Genomic DNA, 16802 nt, shown 5'->3' with positions numbered 1-16802 from the left:
ACCTTGTTACAACCTCCTGTCAAGTAACTAGAGAGCTATAAGGTCTCCCCTCAAATAAACAACCCCAGGCTCTCAGCCACTCCTCTAAAGACGGGTACTCCAGACATCTCACAGCCTGTCAGCCCTACCCACACTACCAATCCAAAGCAGTATAATGCTTGGCAAATGCCTATAAGGGGTACACTATCAGTTGAGTCGGTTAAATTCTCAAAGCTTTGGAAAACTAAAATGCTTTACTGTTTGGGTTTTCAATCTGTTTGCCACCTTACAGCTGCTTCGAGGGCTTTATTGTGTTATTAGCTAAGAAATAAGCTCTTTTTTTTGTAGTTTTGCTTTCTCTGGATCTTTTAGACTTCAAAAATACAACAGCAGTAATGGACACTTTGAGTGCTGGGTGTCATTTCGAGTTATACCTTAGGTTTCATTAATAAACTACAAGTCATGTCAAGCTTATACAATAGGTATTATATAGGTCCAGTTTGCATTAGTGGAACGTGCACCAGAACGTTTCTAATAGCAGTGCTTTTTGCTATGGGTGTAGGAGCTGCTCTTGTTTAGCGCTCAGTTGACTCGGTCCCTGAGGCACTCCTGCCCGCCCTTTACCGTCGGATAACCGAGTGCTCGGCCATGGCACTGCTCACGCCCCCAGCAGCCCCAACCAGGGCCGCTCCATCCCGCAAAGCCTTCGCCCGCATCTAATAGGGCCGCCGCCAGTCTTCCGCCCGGCCCGCGCCGTGCCCGACCCTAAGATGGCGGCCCCGCTCTTTCTATCCCTTCCCCGCGCACGCTCACCCGCCCCCGAGGCGGCGCGCGGGCCGCTGACGCCACTTCCTCTTGTGCAGCAGCCATTTTGTCTTTCCGTTGCTGCTGCTGCCCGAGCTTCTCCCTCCCTCCCGCCGCCGCTGGCCGCGAAACTCCAGTTCCCCCTCAGGCCCGGCTCCCGCTGCCTGTCCGTTCCCCTCCCCCTCACTACGCCCGGCGGCGGCCGGCGCCCACCCCGCCCCGCGCGGAGGATCCCCGCGGGCCCCCGGCACCCCTCTCCCGGGGCCCACCGCACACTGCCGGCCCCGGGAGCGGGAGCCCGGCCCTGCGCGTCCTCGTCTCGCCATGTCCAGCGAGGAGAGCTACCTGGCCATCCTCCGCTACCTCACCAACGAGCGGGAGCCTTACGCGCCCGGCACGGAGGGCAACGCCAAGCGGAAGATCCGCAAAGCGGCCGCCTGCTACGTGGTTCGCGGCGGGACCCTCTACTACCAGCGGCGGCAGAGGGACCAGCAGCGCTTCGCCGAGCTCGAGGTGGTGCTGCAGGCCGAGCGCCGCGCCCGCCTCATCCGCGCCGCCCACCTGGCGCCCGACGGCGCGCACCGCACCCGGCTGCAGACATGGCAGGGGCTGTCGCAGAAGTACTGGTGGCGAGGTGAGCCCGGGGGGTCACCCGAGGGGACGGCGCTGCCGCGCGTTGCCGTGCGCCTGGCTCTGGGGACGCTGCGGGGCAGTCCTAGCGTGCTCCGCCGCCTCGCGGCCGGCGCTTTGGGAGTGGGAGACTTTGCCCTTCAAAGGGGGATGTGAGGTGAGAGGGCTCCTGCTGGGTGCTTCTGGCGGCTCCGTTGCGTGGTCTGTGGCCTTAAGTCAGTCTTTAAGGTGTCGGCTTCGCTGTCCAGCAGCACCGCTGTAAGTGTGCTTGTTGCACTCACCGTTATATTATATTTGCCTGTTTCCATCCAACGGGAAGCTGCACACACAGAGTTAACCCCCAGCTGGGAGGGTAGTGATGTCACGGCACTTAGAAACAGTGCTGTGTTAACATCGGTAATTCCCAGTCACAGCTTCCTTACAGCTGAGCCAGTAGCTTGGGATCTGTGCTCCCCACGGAGCTGGTGTTCTACTTGCAATCTGAGGTATCCATTAAACAAATCTCCAGCTTCTCAGCTGCCCAGGGCCTGCTTTCTGTTCATCCTGCTTCTCTCGTTCTGCTTTTTCTCAGTCATCAGTGAGCAAATCATAGAATGGCTTATCTCAGATGAGGCCTTAATGATCATTGAGGTGTGGGCAGGGCTGTCACTTAGCAGGTCAGGGCCCAGTGCCCCATCCATCTGGGCTTTGAATGGTTCCAGGGGTGGAGCATCCACAGTTTCTGTGGACAACCTGTACCATTGCCTCGCCACATTCTGTATAAATCATTTCTCCCTAACATCTGCCCTTGCAGCATTAGTTTTCTCTGTCTTAATTTGTAGGCTTCATGCTCTAGCTGCAGTCCATCATTCCAGTCCAGACTTTGTTGAGTTGAAGGTGTTTGATGTGAAAAAGGATTTGGAGTCTCCCAGTTGATAGATGCATTCTGGATGATGGTCTCCTTGCCTTCGTGTAGGATCTTGCTGTCTGCCCAACATCAGACTGTTATGGCATCTGCTGTTATCCTTGGCATCCATCCATCCATTCTTAATGGACCTCAGTTTATTTTCTGTTTGTCAAAGTAGGGCATTCTGTATCTTTCAGTTTTATTAGGTAGCTTTATTTGCGTAACCTATCTTTTCTTATTTCTCTCGTAATGAGAATGCTGAAATTCACAGCTAGCTTTCTGTGCATGCATTTTAGCTCTTGTCTCTGTGAAGATGGTGCTTGCCCTGCTGTGATGATCCTTTCTTGGTGTTAGGGGACAACAGCCTTCATTCATTCGTCATTCCTAGGTTGATGCTGACCTACTGGGGCTGGTGTTGGGAACCAATGGGCTGGAATGCAGCCCAGGGGTTGAGAACGGTATTAGAAGTGGAATCTGCAGATAATAGACCTTGTGTCATGCCCAGGTCCATGCAGGAATCAGGGGAACATAAACCATGTCTGAAATGGGCACAGGTGTCCTGTGATGGTGTGTCCCAGGTTGCTTGAGTCTGTGTTTTGCCAGTCCTTAATAGGGATGCATATCTAACCATGGAACATGGTGTGCTCCACAGTAGTACGAGCAGCCTGAGTCTAACACAGTGTCAGCCAAGGTTCTGAGATCTGGTAGATTTTGAAGCATAAAGGAGTCTGTTCTATAGGCTCTTATATTGACCTTGTGAATAAAATGAATTTTGGGTTCAAAACGGTAGTCTCAGAACGAACACCTTCACGTCTCAAAGATGACACCGTGCTTGAGCATCTGAAGTTACTTAGTTACATCTCATGAAGTACAGTAGAGAAAAAGAGTTTCTTTAAACTTGTAGATTCCAAGCAGCTAATTTAAATCGGTGTTAATTATACATACCAGTGTCATTGCCTATAATTCACTTGGTCCCAGTTTTGCAAGAGCCTTTTACATAAGCCTTATAATTCTTGTCCTCTTCAGTGTGTACAAAGGGAGATCCCTTTGCATGGAGCTCATTGCAGGATCCATTTACAGCTTTCGGTGTCTTGGGATTCTTATAATGGATTTGTAAATTGAAATATTTTTTCCTGCTATTTTCCTATTTATTCCTATGCAATAGTGGGATAGACAGAACTGGTAAAAAGGGAAAGCATAGAGAACTGACTTCATTTTTCTTAAATAATCATCTATTTTTGCTCGTCACTTATGTATTTAATTATGCTTTTAAGGTGAATTGAATGAAGACTAGAAACCTAATGAAGTTCTGTTAATTTTCCTTAGGTATTCTTAAGCAGGTTAAAGATTACATTAAAGAATGCAGCAAGTGCCAGGAAAAGCTAGATCGTTCCAGATCTCTGTCAGATCCTTCAGAAATGCTTGAAGAGCTTGGACTGGATGTAAAATCTCACGAAGACAGTAATGAAACAGATGATGAAGTGAGTAATGCGGCATCAATCCCAGCTGCATCCCCAAAGCCTGCGAAGAAGAAGCCAATAGCAAAGCATGAGCTTGTATTTGTAAGTACCGTTGTTTACCTTTGAATGTCTTTGAGATGTTAATGCATTCCTGGCTGTATACCTATTTTCCGTTGCTATGATTATCCGGTAAGGATAAGATGACATATGATTTGGCAAAGATATTCAGTATGTGGAAGCAGGTGAGTGGTATATATGACATGAAACCAGTGCTAGTAGGTGGCCTTTGGAAAATAAAATGACTATATATATAGAAATAAAGTTTCTATGTATGCATGAGAGACTTGAGGGAAAATGAACTGCAGAAGTATAAGTGAAGTATTCCATATAAGATTCTCATGATGTTTGTGTCTGTTACTTAATAAACTACGCTGTGTTTATATATAAAATGTTTGATGATGGTAACTGGGGGTTTACGTGTGTAAAGGCTTCTGAATGATAGTTAAGATGATACAGTCTTGAACTACTTTTATGGTTGCAGCAAGTAATTGTCTTTGTGTTTCAGTATGAATGCTTAAAGAATGGCATAGTCTAAATGTAATGAAGTTCTCATAATGTTGTTTGTGGCAGGTTGACAGTAAGGGCCTTGTGAAGCAGTCGTCTTCCAAACACTGTCTGTCAGTCTTAAACCAACTGAATCAGCAGAGGCTTTCCAATCAGTTCTGCGATGTGACTCTGCTGATAGAAGGAGAGGAGTACAAAGCTCACAAATCTGTCTTGGCAGCCAACAGCGAGTACTTCCGAGAGCTCTTCATTGAGAAGGGAGCTGTCACTAGTCATGAAGCTGTAGTGGATCTGTCAGGTGAATTGCTGTGGGTTTCAAAGATAGAAATTGTTATATCTGAAGTAAGGTGTACAGTATTTGCTTTAGTCTCTTTTGAGTGATCAAGACAGCCAAATATATTGTTAATTTTTCTTCTTCTCATTTCTAAGTATTTTATATGTATTTAATGCTTAAGCGATTGCTCTGGTTTTGCATATCTGCTCTGCCATATTGAATTGACAATGGAATTCCATCTCCTAATTTCTGAGAGTCTTTGGTTTCTTTTTTTTTAGCTTGCATTTTTACATGCATTTTCTTTTTTACATGCATTTTCTTCTTACGTTAGTCCCAGACTTTCAATGTTACAAGACACAAAGAAGAGATGTTCAGTGGCTTCTCAACGAATTGAGAAGCAAAGACTAAATTGTCTCATGTCTGGAAAACATCATTACCCATATTTTTGCTTCTTTCTCAAACCTTTTGTTTCTTTGAAGATGGGAGATGGTACAAAAATAAATGCACAAGAAACAGCTTTGTAGTGATGAAGAATATTGTGCAGAACTTGTGTGTGTTCCATTCCTTGCCCCGTGGTTTCTTAACCGTCTCTGTCTTTGCATGAACAGTAGACATGAATGAACATATATGCTGGTCCAGAAGGTTCCCCAAATATTAGACGTATGATTTATTGAACTGTGGGAAATTATACTAAATGCTTCTTTCTAAGTTTTTGCATATTCTTTTTTTTCTTTCCCCCACCCCCCACTGGCCACTTTTTAGCCTTATTTTTCTGCATTACCGGTTGTTATTTAACTCTTAAATGCTTTCTGAATGTAGCAGCCCAGAAAGACTTGGGTTAAATTAGGATTAATTTGCTTCAAAGATATTCAGTCATCTTAACAATTCTATTGTGAAACTACTTCTGTTCTACTTATTGAAAAAGTTGTCTGACTTTGGCTTCCATGAACAAAATATATAAGGAGGATGTTTTTGTGTAAGTGACGGTGATTTGGGTTTGAGTAGAGGGGCTTCATGTGGGCGTGTTTCACTCTAAATTTAAGACTTAACCATATCAAAGGTGAACTTGTTGTATCTATCATGGGGTATTTTGATGTAACTAGGGTGTCATCAGTGTTTGCTCTAATCTTCTGTTTTGTTCTTGGTAGGGTTTTGCAAGTCAAGTTTCCTTCCGCTATTGGAATTTGCTTATACTTCAGAATTAACTTTTGACTTCTGTAGTATGGCAGAACTGGCCATGCTTGCCCGGCATCTCCTCATGTCAGAGGTTCTTGAAATCTGTGAGAACGTGCACAAACAAATGGAAGAGAAACAAATTACAGTGTACCAAAAGGGAGATATTCAAACAGTAGAATCAACACAAAATTTAGCAGAGCAAACTGCAGTTGAGATGCCTCCTGCGGACAGTGCTGAGCAACCTCTGCCGGTAGAGCTGACGGCTGGTGAAGTGACAGCAACTGTGAATGGAGCACCTTCCTCTGTTGAGCCAGAGGAGAAATCAGAACCCCAGCCTGGCGTCCTGCCCCCAGGGCCTGTGGAGGCCTCTCCTGATGATCTTTCAAAGCCTGCAGAGCAGTCCGAAGCAACTGAAAATGGTGTCAAAATGCAGCTGGTGGAGAGCAGTTCAAATAGCCCAATGTCTGCCAGGCAGTCTGAGCCATCAGTTGTGGAAGCCATGGATACAGAAAGTCCATTGGAAAAGGAGACAGATGAAAATGAAAATTGTAAAGTGAATGCAGAGACGGTTTCTGAAGACTCCTCAGAAATGCTCAAGGAAAAGCATGGCGGGCAAAGTAGAGAACAGAGCCTTTCAGATTCACCACCGGAAAGCTTGACTTCCAGCCAGGATGACACTTACAAGAGTAAGCTTCGGCAGCGGTCTGTTAGTGAAGGTGGATACATCAGGTTGCATAAAGGAATCGAGAAGAAACTGCAGAACAGAAAGACAAATCCTAAATCTGCAATACAGCAGGTATTCTGGCTAGGTCTGTTGGTGGTGGTAGTCCTGTGTTTCCAAACCTATTTGAAAAGACTGTTTCTCATTTCCAAGCAGTGCCTGGCAAACGTTTTAAGTGTTTTCTTTTTCGAGAAATCAACATTACTGCAAATCAAAGTAACTTCTGAGATGTGACTTTTGTTGGGAGGGAGTATCAAAATTGTTTCCAGATCGGAGATTTTTAGAATGCTTGCTTATTCTTAGCTTAGCTTGAGTATCCCCCGCATGGCTTCTTGTGGTCGGACATCTACTCCTTAAAATTCTTAATGACCTGGGCATTTAGTTCTTTGCTGGTACGTGTTTATGTCAGTGATAGACAAATATGTAGGTATATAGATCCATTATTGAAGTCAGTCCCTTCTTATGTTAAGACTCATATCCTAGGCAGATCTTAAGGCAGTCATAAAGCACAATGATCCAGCCCTGCTACCTACAGATTGGAATTATTTAATTTAATGGAAAAAAAGCTCTGATATTGATAAGCAAGTACTCAGACACAGTAAATGCTTAGTAGTTGAATATATATTTTTTCCTTTTAATGAAATAGAGGTCTTATTCTGTTCCAATGAGGAGCCTTTCCTGTTTGGTGTATGTGGATATATGACATTGATCTCAGAGAGTGTTAGGGTTTTCTGTTGTTGTTTGTTCTTGTGAGAGGGTATCCTAGAATCATAGAATGGTTTGGGTTGGAAGAGACCTTTTTGATCACCAGGTTCCAACCCCCTGTTATAGGCAGGGACACTTCCCTCTAGACCATGTTGCTCAGAGCCCCATCCAGCCTGGCCTTGAATGCTTCCAAGGAGGGGGCATTCAGAGCCTCTCTGGGCAACCTGTTCCAGCCTCTCACCACCCTCACAGCAAAGAATTTCTTCCTAATATCTTTTGTCTCATGCTTGTCTCAACTCCTCATGTGGTGCTGGATGTTAGATGAGCGTTAGGAAAGAACCGCTTCTTCCTGAGGTCCCAGTTTTGATACTGGAAGAATAACAAGACAGACAAATTGCAGCAAAACTATTTCCAGGTTGTGAGTAACTCTTTTCTCATTAGCTGGTAAGAAAGATTGAAGCCACTTTATTCTCTGTAATTTGATGACTTCTGAAATAAATCCTGAAAGGGGTTGTTGGGTTTAAGGAAATAGGGTGGAAACAATTGGTAGAGGTTATGATGGGAAGTACTTGTGGTTCCTCTCCTTGTATCTCTTAGCTTGCACTTAGCCAACCTAGGTTACTTAGTTACTCAGGGCTGAAGGGTTAGTTGTCTCTGAAGTGAACACAATTAATTATAATCAGGTGATGATAGGCAAGAATGGTCCTGTTTTAAAACCACAATAGCTGTAACCAGAAAGGGCATTACTTTCCAGTAGCTAAGGAAATGAAGCAAGGTTGGCTGATGTTACAGTAACAAAGAAATAAGCTTTAGTGCTGACTTTCAGAGGAAGTATGAAATGTATTGTAAGTTCATTCACACGTTATGCTTTCTCAATTTAGGTTGCCATGAAGCTGGTTCAGAGAGGGAAGAAAATGAAACAGCCCAAAAGAGAGACCACCGAAAATAACGAATTAGAAGCTCAGCACAAATGCACTGAGTGTGGGATGGTGTTCCAGCGACGCTATGCACTTATCATGCACACACTGAAACATGAAAGGTCTAAAGACTACAAGTGCCCCGTAAGTTTTTTGCCTGTAACTTTGCTGTTAAAATTCATTCAGTAACAACATATAATTATGTTTCTTATCTCTTTTAGTATGTGCTTTTATTTTCCTCATAGATTTTAGAGACAGATGGAGCCCTGATAGGTAAAATTCAGTGCAGCCACATTGCCTGATAGCATCGTGTGACGTGGGAGCATGCTGTTGTTCATAGTGCTGCGATGGGTTTTCCTTCTTACCTGCAACTATGTTTAGATTAGCCTGCAAGTTGTAGCCTTATTGGGAAGCTGTCAGCACTTCTTCAGTTAGCTATAAAATTCAGCATTTCATTAACCAGACGTAAAACATCTATTGGAGTCGATCTGTAGGCCTACCTAATCCGATTACTACTCTTAAAATCCATGACTGAGCTTTTTTGAAATTACTTTTAGATGTAGAAGGCAAAGTAAAGTTGTGATGTTTCCTTTCTCAGTTGTGTAAAAAAGAATTCCAGTATGGTGCCTCCCTGCGAGCCCATCTTGTCCGGCACACGCGCAAGACTGAGGTGAATGCTGCAGCTGATGGTGTAGAAGAGACGGGTGCGTCCTCAGTGAAAGGGAGAACTAAACGGGAGTTCATATGTGATATATGTGGGAGAACTCTACCTAAGCTCTATTCTCTCAGGATACATATGCTCAAACATACTGGCGTAAAACCACATGCTTGCAAGGTAAAGAGAAAACTATTTTATTCCGTAATCAATTTAGTAATATCTTTATTATATTTTACTGTTGACTCTCTGTCCTTAAAAAAGAGCTTAATCACAGAATCACAGAATGGCCTGGGTTGAAAAGGACCACAATACTCATACGGTTCCAACCCCCTGCTGTGTGCAGGGTCACCAACCAGCAGACCAGGCTGCCCAGAGCCACATCCAGCCTGGCCTTGAATGCCTGCAGGGATGGGGCATCCACAGCCTCCTTGGGCAACCTGTTCCAGTGCATCACCACCCTCTGTGTGAAAAACTTCCTCCTAACATCTAACCTAAACAAACCTCCCTGTCTCAGTTTAAAACCATTCCCCCTTGTCCTATCTCTGTCCACCCTCATAAACGGCTGTTCCCCTCCTGTTTATACTTTCCCTTCAAGTACTGGAAGGCCACAATGAGGTCTCCCTGGAGCCTTCTCTTTCCCAAGCTAAACAAGCTCAGTTCCCTCAACCTTTTCTCATAGGAGAGCTGCTCCAGCCCTCTGACTTGTGTCATTAAAGAATGGAGAAAATACTGTAACATTCCTGATAATATTTCTTGTAGTCCAAAACTGAGAAGTAGAATTGAACTAGATACGGAATCTTGAAAGTTAATATTCTCAGTCTGGAAAATGTATTTTCTTGAGCATTCATGTTTTTAACAGACTTGTTTTGCAACGTGTGAGATATCACAAGCTTGGTCATCCTAGTTCCTAAGAAATCCATTTTTTTCTGTGTTTGAAGATAACAGGTTTTCAAAGCAGGTGTGTTTTAAGTATTGAGTTTTATTTGTTTTTGGATCTGGATTTCTTTTTAGGTTTGTGGGAAGACCTTTACATATAAGCATGGATTAAAAATGCACTTAGCTCTTCACGAAGTACAGAAACAGTTCAAGTGTGATTTGTGTGAGAAGTCCTTTGTCACAAAAAGAAGTCTTCAGGAACATATGAGCATTCACACTGGTAAGTGAAAAGGAAGAGGAACATTTTTCTTTGGATGGCTTTTGTATGCTGGTGAACTCTAACACTGCCCTTCAGTGTAAGAAGTACTTTGAAAAATAAGTAGTTTTTCCCCTTGGTCAGCCTGTTGACTTAGAGGTAAGCAGCTGTTTTGCATTCCTTCTCTGGGCATATTTCACCATAGCTTAAGGTTATTATGCAAACACTGTATATGAGAACAAAGAGTCATGTTTAGTCTCTTCCTATGTTTGTGTTGTTTGTGCCTATATTATATCAGTTCAACAAAGACAGACGGGATGGAGTATTTTGAAGCACCGACGCTTTTGGTGTGTGCTTTCAGAGGAATACTTGCTAAGTTAAATTTCTTCAGAATCCACAAATGTTTTACAAGACTTTCTGCGCTAATTAAACATCTATAAAGAAAGAAGATACTATTTGCTGCTCTTCTAAATTACTTCAGTGAAAGATAGATATTTTTAGTCAATATGAGAAATATCCATCAGTTCTTATTCCTACCATAGAATCATGAGGTTGGAAAGGACCTACAAGATCATCTAGTCCAACTGTCCTCCCATTACTGTTGCTACAAGCCACTAAACCATGTCTTGTAGCTCCTCATTGAGAGCCTCTTGAACACTGCCAGGGATGGCAACTCCACCACCTCCCTGGGCAGCCATTCCAGTGCCTGACCACTCTCTGAGAGAAAAAGTTCTTCCTTATGTCTGAAGCTTATGTCTGAATAGCTTATATCTCTTTAAGATTCTGTTTTCCTCTTTCATGGGATATTATTTGTATGGTCTGCAACCTGTAGGTGATCTCTGTGAATGTTCTCATTTCAAAGGAATAATGAATTGCTGTGTTTTGTTTTTTTTCCTTCCGAATTCTCAGCAGTGCTAAAATGGCACTTGAAAAGCTGTACTTTTAACTGAGAAATCAAGGACTTATTTAAAATCTGTGATATTAGAATACCTTTTTTTTTTCAAACCGGTGTCTTGAAAGACCTTGACATGTGGAAAGATGATGTTTCTTTCTGCTAAAACAAGCCCTGAATGCTTTTATGCAAGAGGGCAAATGTTTGTACAGTTCACATATCAGTAGCTGTAATGTTGTACTCTGCGCTTAGAAACATGCAGTGAAAGTAATTTAGGGTTGTTACTCCCTTCTCCGTATGCTACAACATTAGCACATACAAAATACTTTTCAGAATTCCATCTGCATGTAATTAAATCATCTTCTTTTGGTACCGCTGCTCTCAACCCTTCGGATAAATTCCAGGAGAAGAAAGTAACGCTCTTTCACAGAGCATTCCAAAGAGATGGAAGCTTGTCTTTGTAACATGTTTGGTTTTGCTTTTGGCAGGAGAATCCAAGTATCTTTGCACCATCTGTGGAAAATCTTTCCACAGGGCATCAGGACTCAGTAAACACATAAAGAAACACCAGCCAAAGCCTGAAGTTCGTGGCTACCAGTGTACTCAGTAAGTTGTCCGGTGCTGTTGTTTTTTATGAAGATTAAAAGCCGTTCCTTTTTGTAACACAACTGTTCATTTGCCTGCAGTAAGACTTGTAAAGTGCTAAATAATAATTAACAAGAAGAATTAAAAGGGCTTTTTTTAAGACATGCATTGGAGAGAAGAAGCTTGTTTTTTAACTGTTACGTAGTCTCATGCAATCATGTTGTAACCTTCTTTTGTATATACAATACAGAATGTTGAGCAAATGCTGTATCAATATTGATGACACTACATTGGAACGCTAAAGCCTTTACTTTTACAGGTGTGAAAAGAGTTTCTATGAAGCTAGAGATCTCCGTCAGCATATGAATAAGCATTTAGATGTGAAGCCATTTCAGTGCCAGTTCTGTGGAAAATGCTACAGTTGGAAGAAAGATTGGTATTCTCATGTAAAGTCTCACTCTGTCACAGACCCTTATAGGTAAGAGGAAAGGTACTTCACTGAAATATATGAGATTATGCGGCTCCATGGCCCTAAATTAGTTACCAAGGAGCTGCCTTGTCTGTGGTAAAAGTGCTAATTGATTGTCCTTAACTGGGACCTTGAGTTCTTGGGAACGGATGGATGACTTCAGATAGTGTTGTCAAACTGGTAATTTGCTGGCATGATCCAGGGCCTAATACACTGGAAGCCATACGAGGGTAAATGTAATTTAGAAACGCCTTGTATGTGATCTTGCTGCTCTAGAGAGGTAAGTGGAAGCTTTATGGTTGTGAACAGGACAAAATATGGCTTTCACAGCCTAGTAGTATTTTAATTATGAAATTATCTGTCATATGAAGCAGCATTCCCATTAAACTTTACCTACGCGAATTAAAGCTCAACTTTTGTTCAAACAACATAAGAGAAGCATAGGGTAGCGGTTCTGACAGATCTCCTGTTTAACACGTTCCAGGTGTAATGTATGTGGTAAAGAATTTTATGAGAAGGCTTTGTACAGAAGACATGTGAAGAAAGCCACACACGGGAAAAAAGGAAGAGCAAAACAAAACCTAGAACGAGTTTGTGAGCACTGTGGAAGAAAATTCACACAGCTCCGGGAATACAGGAGACACATGAACAATCATCAAGGTGTGTAGAAAGCGGGTAGCCGGAACGTTCTCCGACCCCGAAAAACCTTGTGCAGAGATTATTGCGGGTTTGCATTGAATCTGTCTGTCTTGTGATGCAGGACACACAGAAGTTCTTATAGACTGTCCAATTAGTTTTAGGCTTGTCTGTACAGTCAATGACGAAGTACAGTTGGAAAGAGCGCTGTAGTGAGATAGCAAAGGAACAAACTGAGAAAGAATGCTCATCCACATGCAAAGATTTAGGCTCATGATGAAAAGCTCCACAAAGGAGGGATCTCCAGAAAGAAATCCTTCCCCAGTGCAACTCAGCCCTTAAATGGGGTCTGGGAGAGGTGGAACCTGGTTCCACATGAATTGCCTTCACCTTTGCTCCCACAGCTGACCCAGTCCTTTCCTCAGGTGATCAATCAGTGGTTCAGGCTATAGCATGGCAGTTCCCATACATTGTCCTAACTAGGTAACTTGCTTGCAGTGATTCCCAGAAATGGCTGTTTGGGATCTTTCTAAAACTACTTTGGCATGGGAACGGTATCAATTTGTCTTTCTCAAGCTTTAATGGAAAAGGAATGTGTTATTTCTTTTAGAAATGATACAAAGCAGCGTATCTGGCAAAGGTTTGTACCTAGTAGTTTGGAATGGGCGCACAGTTAACAAAACATTTCTGAAAGTCAAGAGAACTGTTGGCTTGAATTCAGAAAAAGGACTGCTGGAAATGGGTCACCTTCCTGTATTACAAGATTATAAAAACTTCACACCCCATGCAGTATTTCAGTGTATGCAGAGTGAAGGAGGAAGAAAAAAGCTGTAGATGGCCTTAGAAGCTAACTAGAATAAGTGCTGATTTGCTGAGAGGTGTGTTTACAGAAATAAGGTGTGAGTGGGGAAGGGGTAAGCAAAATCCTTTGCTTCTGTGATTTCTGTTGTTCTGTTATACTGCTTTGCCCCATGTCATTTTTCGTTGCTTTACAAAAGCTGAGTCATCTTTGCTTTGCATTTGAGAACAGGTGTGAAGCCATTTGAATGTCTAACCTGCGGGGTCGCCTGGGCTGACGCACGCTCCCTGAAACGCCACGTGAGGACGCACACTGGAGAGCGACCGTATGTCTGCCCGGTTTGCAATGAAGCTTACATCGACGCCCGGACGCTAAGAAAGCATATGACCAAGTTTCACAGGGACTATGTACCCTGTAAAATCATGCTGGAAAAAGATACTCTTCAGTTTCATAACCAGGGGACGCAGGTGGAGCACGCCATCAGTATTTTAGCAGCAGACATGCAGGAACAAGAAACTGAGATTAGTGTTGGTGGTGAAGAGATAGAGACTGTGGTGGTGACTGGAGACACGCTTGAGGCAATTGAAGCAGTTGCAACTACTGAACAATGTTCATCAGTCTCCACTCTTTCTGACCAAAGCATCATGCAGGTGGTAAATTATGTACTTGCACAGCAGCAAGGACAGAAGATGGCTGAAGTTACCCAGGCCATGGAAACTGTAGAAGTGGAAGTAGCCCATGTTACAGAGACAGAGTGAGCAGAGCCTGAAAGAGAAAGCAAGGGGGCCAAAGTGTTGCCGTGTGGGACAGCCGAGCTTTAGCTGGGTATTTGAGTCTTACAGTGACACCTGTTATCAAACAGTTAATCCTTTATACTAAATTACTTGGCTACGAAATATAGCACTGTGTGCTATGGGGGAAAAGGTATAAATGCTTCAGTTTAGGCCAAGGCTTTGAAGGCAAAGATGTCTGTACTGGTCCAGTTAAAAAAAAAAAGAAAGGTTGGACTACTGATGTTTCCTGTGTTACAGGGTAAGTATCATGCTGTAAATTGAAGAACATGTACAAAGAGGCTGCACTAAAACCTAGAAACATATAGCAACCAATGGATAAACTTTTGTTTAATGTGCATTTCATCGTGCCTGTGAGCAGATCACCAGAGCTGGGTCCCATGTCTTGCCCAAAACAGGGGAATGATGAAAGGCTTCATGCAGCTGTGCTTTGTGTGCAACTTAGAGAAGATGGGAGGCTTTCGTCTTTTGGCAGATGTGACATCTGCAGTCAGTGAATCCCAGCTTTGCAGAGGTTATTGTAACGTCAAGGCGGTGGGCTGCAGGTCCAAGGTTCCACAAAAGAAAGCTAACGGGCAGGGCTGCACTGCTGTCTGAGGGCGTGCTACTCTGAGGTGAGGAATGTAAGTTCAACCATTATCCTATGGCAATCTTTCATTCTTTAAGTGAGCTTACAGCTCATCCTCTATGCACGACTGTGTATCCAAAGCAGGTGACTTAGTGATGGATTTATTTCTGCGTTGAATTTGATACAGAAAGTTGTAAGTGAAAGAGATGTAACGGCACGTTTCTTTGAAAGTGAGCATATGTTTGTACTGAAGGAGTCCTGCTGCTTACGATCTGATTTGGTGTCTTGCTGAGGGGAGGAACTAAAATGGTTCCCAAATGGGGGACACAGCAGTATCAGGGTAGAGAACTGTGAGTATCTCAGTATCATGTAATAAATTGGTCTTAACGTCTTCTGGAGGCTGGCGATTTTACTGCTGCTGCTGTAACAAAAGCTAGGGGAAGCTAATTCCCTAGTGTTACGCTACATGGATTGAAACATTCTTACTAGGTTTTCATACTAGAAAAGCTCAACTCACAGCTATGCTTGACCCTAGTTGAAATGTCTGTGATTTAATACTACGTACTGTATGCATCTCAAGGTGTGGGTTCTTTCATTTTTAAGTTCAAGCAAGAAATGCGTCTGGTTGGAGATAATGGGATGTATGTGACCAGTCAGAACTGTATGCTTTAAATTAGTCCCTCTGGCACTGCCCAATGCCTTCCAACTTGGACAGCAGCAGCGTACCCCAAGGAAGCCTGGAACACTGCAGGGCGTGACATGAAGTTACACGTGTGTATCTCTGCACTGCAAAATCCGTGACAAAGCCACCACTTCATCTGAATTAGTATTTCTACCTTACATCACATTTTACTGCTAGCATCTGCTTATGAAGCTAAAGCACAGACTGCTCTATTTCTATTTTACAAGCATGCAGATAAGCAGTTATAGATTTTTCTTTTCTTTTCATCTTTTTTGTCTTAAGGTAATCTAAGGAAGTTCCCGCCTCGGATTCGTGTTAATCTGTGGATGACCATTTCAGAAGTGAAGGTCATCCTGCAGAGAATTAATGTCATCATTTATATATCCTGCAGCCTTTACAATTGTGGGGTTTTTTTTTCTGGCTACCCAGTTGATTAAAACTAAGAGGAATACTTTGGGGGAAAAAGTACTGCTAGCTTATAATGCTTCCATTTTTGTATGGTAGAGGAATCTTCAGATAGCCATCCTGCTTTAAATTATACAGACATACGTAAACTAACAGTTCTTACCGCATTATGATGGGAAAAGAATAGACTTGCTAGGTAATCTTTCAAACTTACTCCAGTGTTTGTATCTGACAGATAATTACGTATTAAGTGATGAAATTTCAAGGAAATACAGCTGTAAATGACGCTAGAACATTATTTGTATATTTAGTGCATTACCTTACAAAGATTATCGGCACCTCAGTTTTGATCTTTTAATTTTTGGTGCATTAATTTATTTGCCCAATATGTGGTAAAAACAGAAATTTCAGAGCCCGTAGGCCTGCAAAAAGCAGATGAAAAACCACCTGAGATGCTGTTTCATAAGCAAAACTCAGCCAGGAATATCAAAGCTGTACATTGGGGACATCCCTTTCCTAAGGTACCGTGCCTTGCCTTTTCAGAATGGCAGCAAGTTAACAGGGGGAGCTGTTGATGCCTGCTTTGCTGTTTCTGTGTTTGTGCAGCTGCCTTATGTTCTTCTTCGTATTCCTTAAGCTCTTAATTTAAGATTCTCCTGCCACCTATTTGAAGACTGCTAATAATGCAGTTGATATTATTTAAGTTGATTTTTTTTTTTTTTTTTAAATAAAGCTCCTAAGATGTATCCATTTATATTCCTAGTAATAAATTCCTGTACATAATTGAATCTGTAAACTATACTGTTTTTATTTAGTGTTTGATGTATAAAGTTACGGTTTCTGTCATTAAATAAATCCAGTATTGTCAGAAATTATTCTCCTAAGCAACCTTTTTTTTTCCCTGTGGAAAAGGTTTTAAGAGTTCTTTATTCCTTCTGTGTTCTACCATCTATGTTCCTCCAAAAGTAATGGCTCAACGCTGCAAAGAGCACAGTAACACTTTGATAGAGTGCATTCTCAGCTACCAAACGTTTTTCAGCATAGCCACCACCCCTAGCTATGTGTTTTC

The 16802-nt window shown here is 42.8% G+C and overlaps 1 protein-coding gene across 1 annotated transcript; it reads left to right on the top strand.

The window, feature by feature from the left end:
• The first annotated feature begins 965 nt into the window (after positions 1–965).
• On the top strand, positions 966–15042 carry ZBTB11 (zinc finger and BTB domain containing 11). Its single transcript, XM_072356712.1, has 11 exons — positions 966–1417; positions 3626–3861; positions 4390–4621; positions 5746–6569; positions 8081–8260; positions 8715–8951; positions 9786–9930; positions 11287–11404; positions 11703–11861; positions 12337–12512; positions 13519–15042. The coding sequence occupies exons 1-11, from the start codon at positions 1108–1110 to the stop codon at positions 14043–14045; spliced, it is 3144 nt and encodes a 1047-aa protein (XP_072212813.1). The 5' UTR covers positions 966–1107; the 3' UTR covers positions 14046–15042.
• The last annotated feature ends 1760 nt before the right edge of the window (positions 15043–16802 follow it).

The sequence above is a fragment of the Excalfactoria chinensis genome, chromosome 1 (genome assembly GCF_039878825.1).
Source record: "Excalfactoria chinensis isolate bCotChi1 chromosome 1, bCotChi1.hap2, whole genome shotgun sequence".
NCBI classification, from domain to species: domain Eukaryota; kingdom Metazoa; phylum Chordata; class Aves; order Galliformes; family Phasianidae; genus Excalfactoria; species Excalfactoria chinensis.
Note: the sequence above shows the minus strand (reverse complement) of the source record. Positions and strands in the feature narration are given on the sequence as shown.

What these genes read in the sequence shown, in the direction of transcription:
- ZBTB11 (XM_072356712.1), top strand. Translation starts at nt 1,108, where the DNA reads ATGTCCAGCGAGGAGAGCTACCTGGCCATCCTCCGCTACCTCACCAAC. An exon ending in CTAAAGACTACAAGTGCCCC is followed by an intron (nt 8,261 to 8,714) that starts GTAAGTTTTTTG and finishes TTCCTTTCTCAG; the next exon opens with TTGTGTAAAAAAGAATTCCA. An exon ending in ACACATGAACAATCATCAAG is followed by an intron (nt 12,513 to 13,518) that starts GTGTGTAGAAAG and finishes ATTTGAGAACAG; the next exon opens with GTGTGAAGCCATTTGAATGT.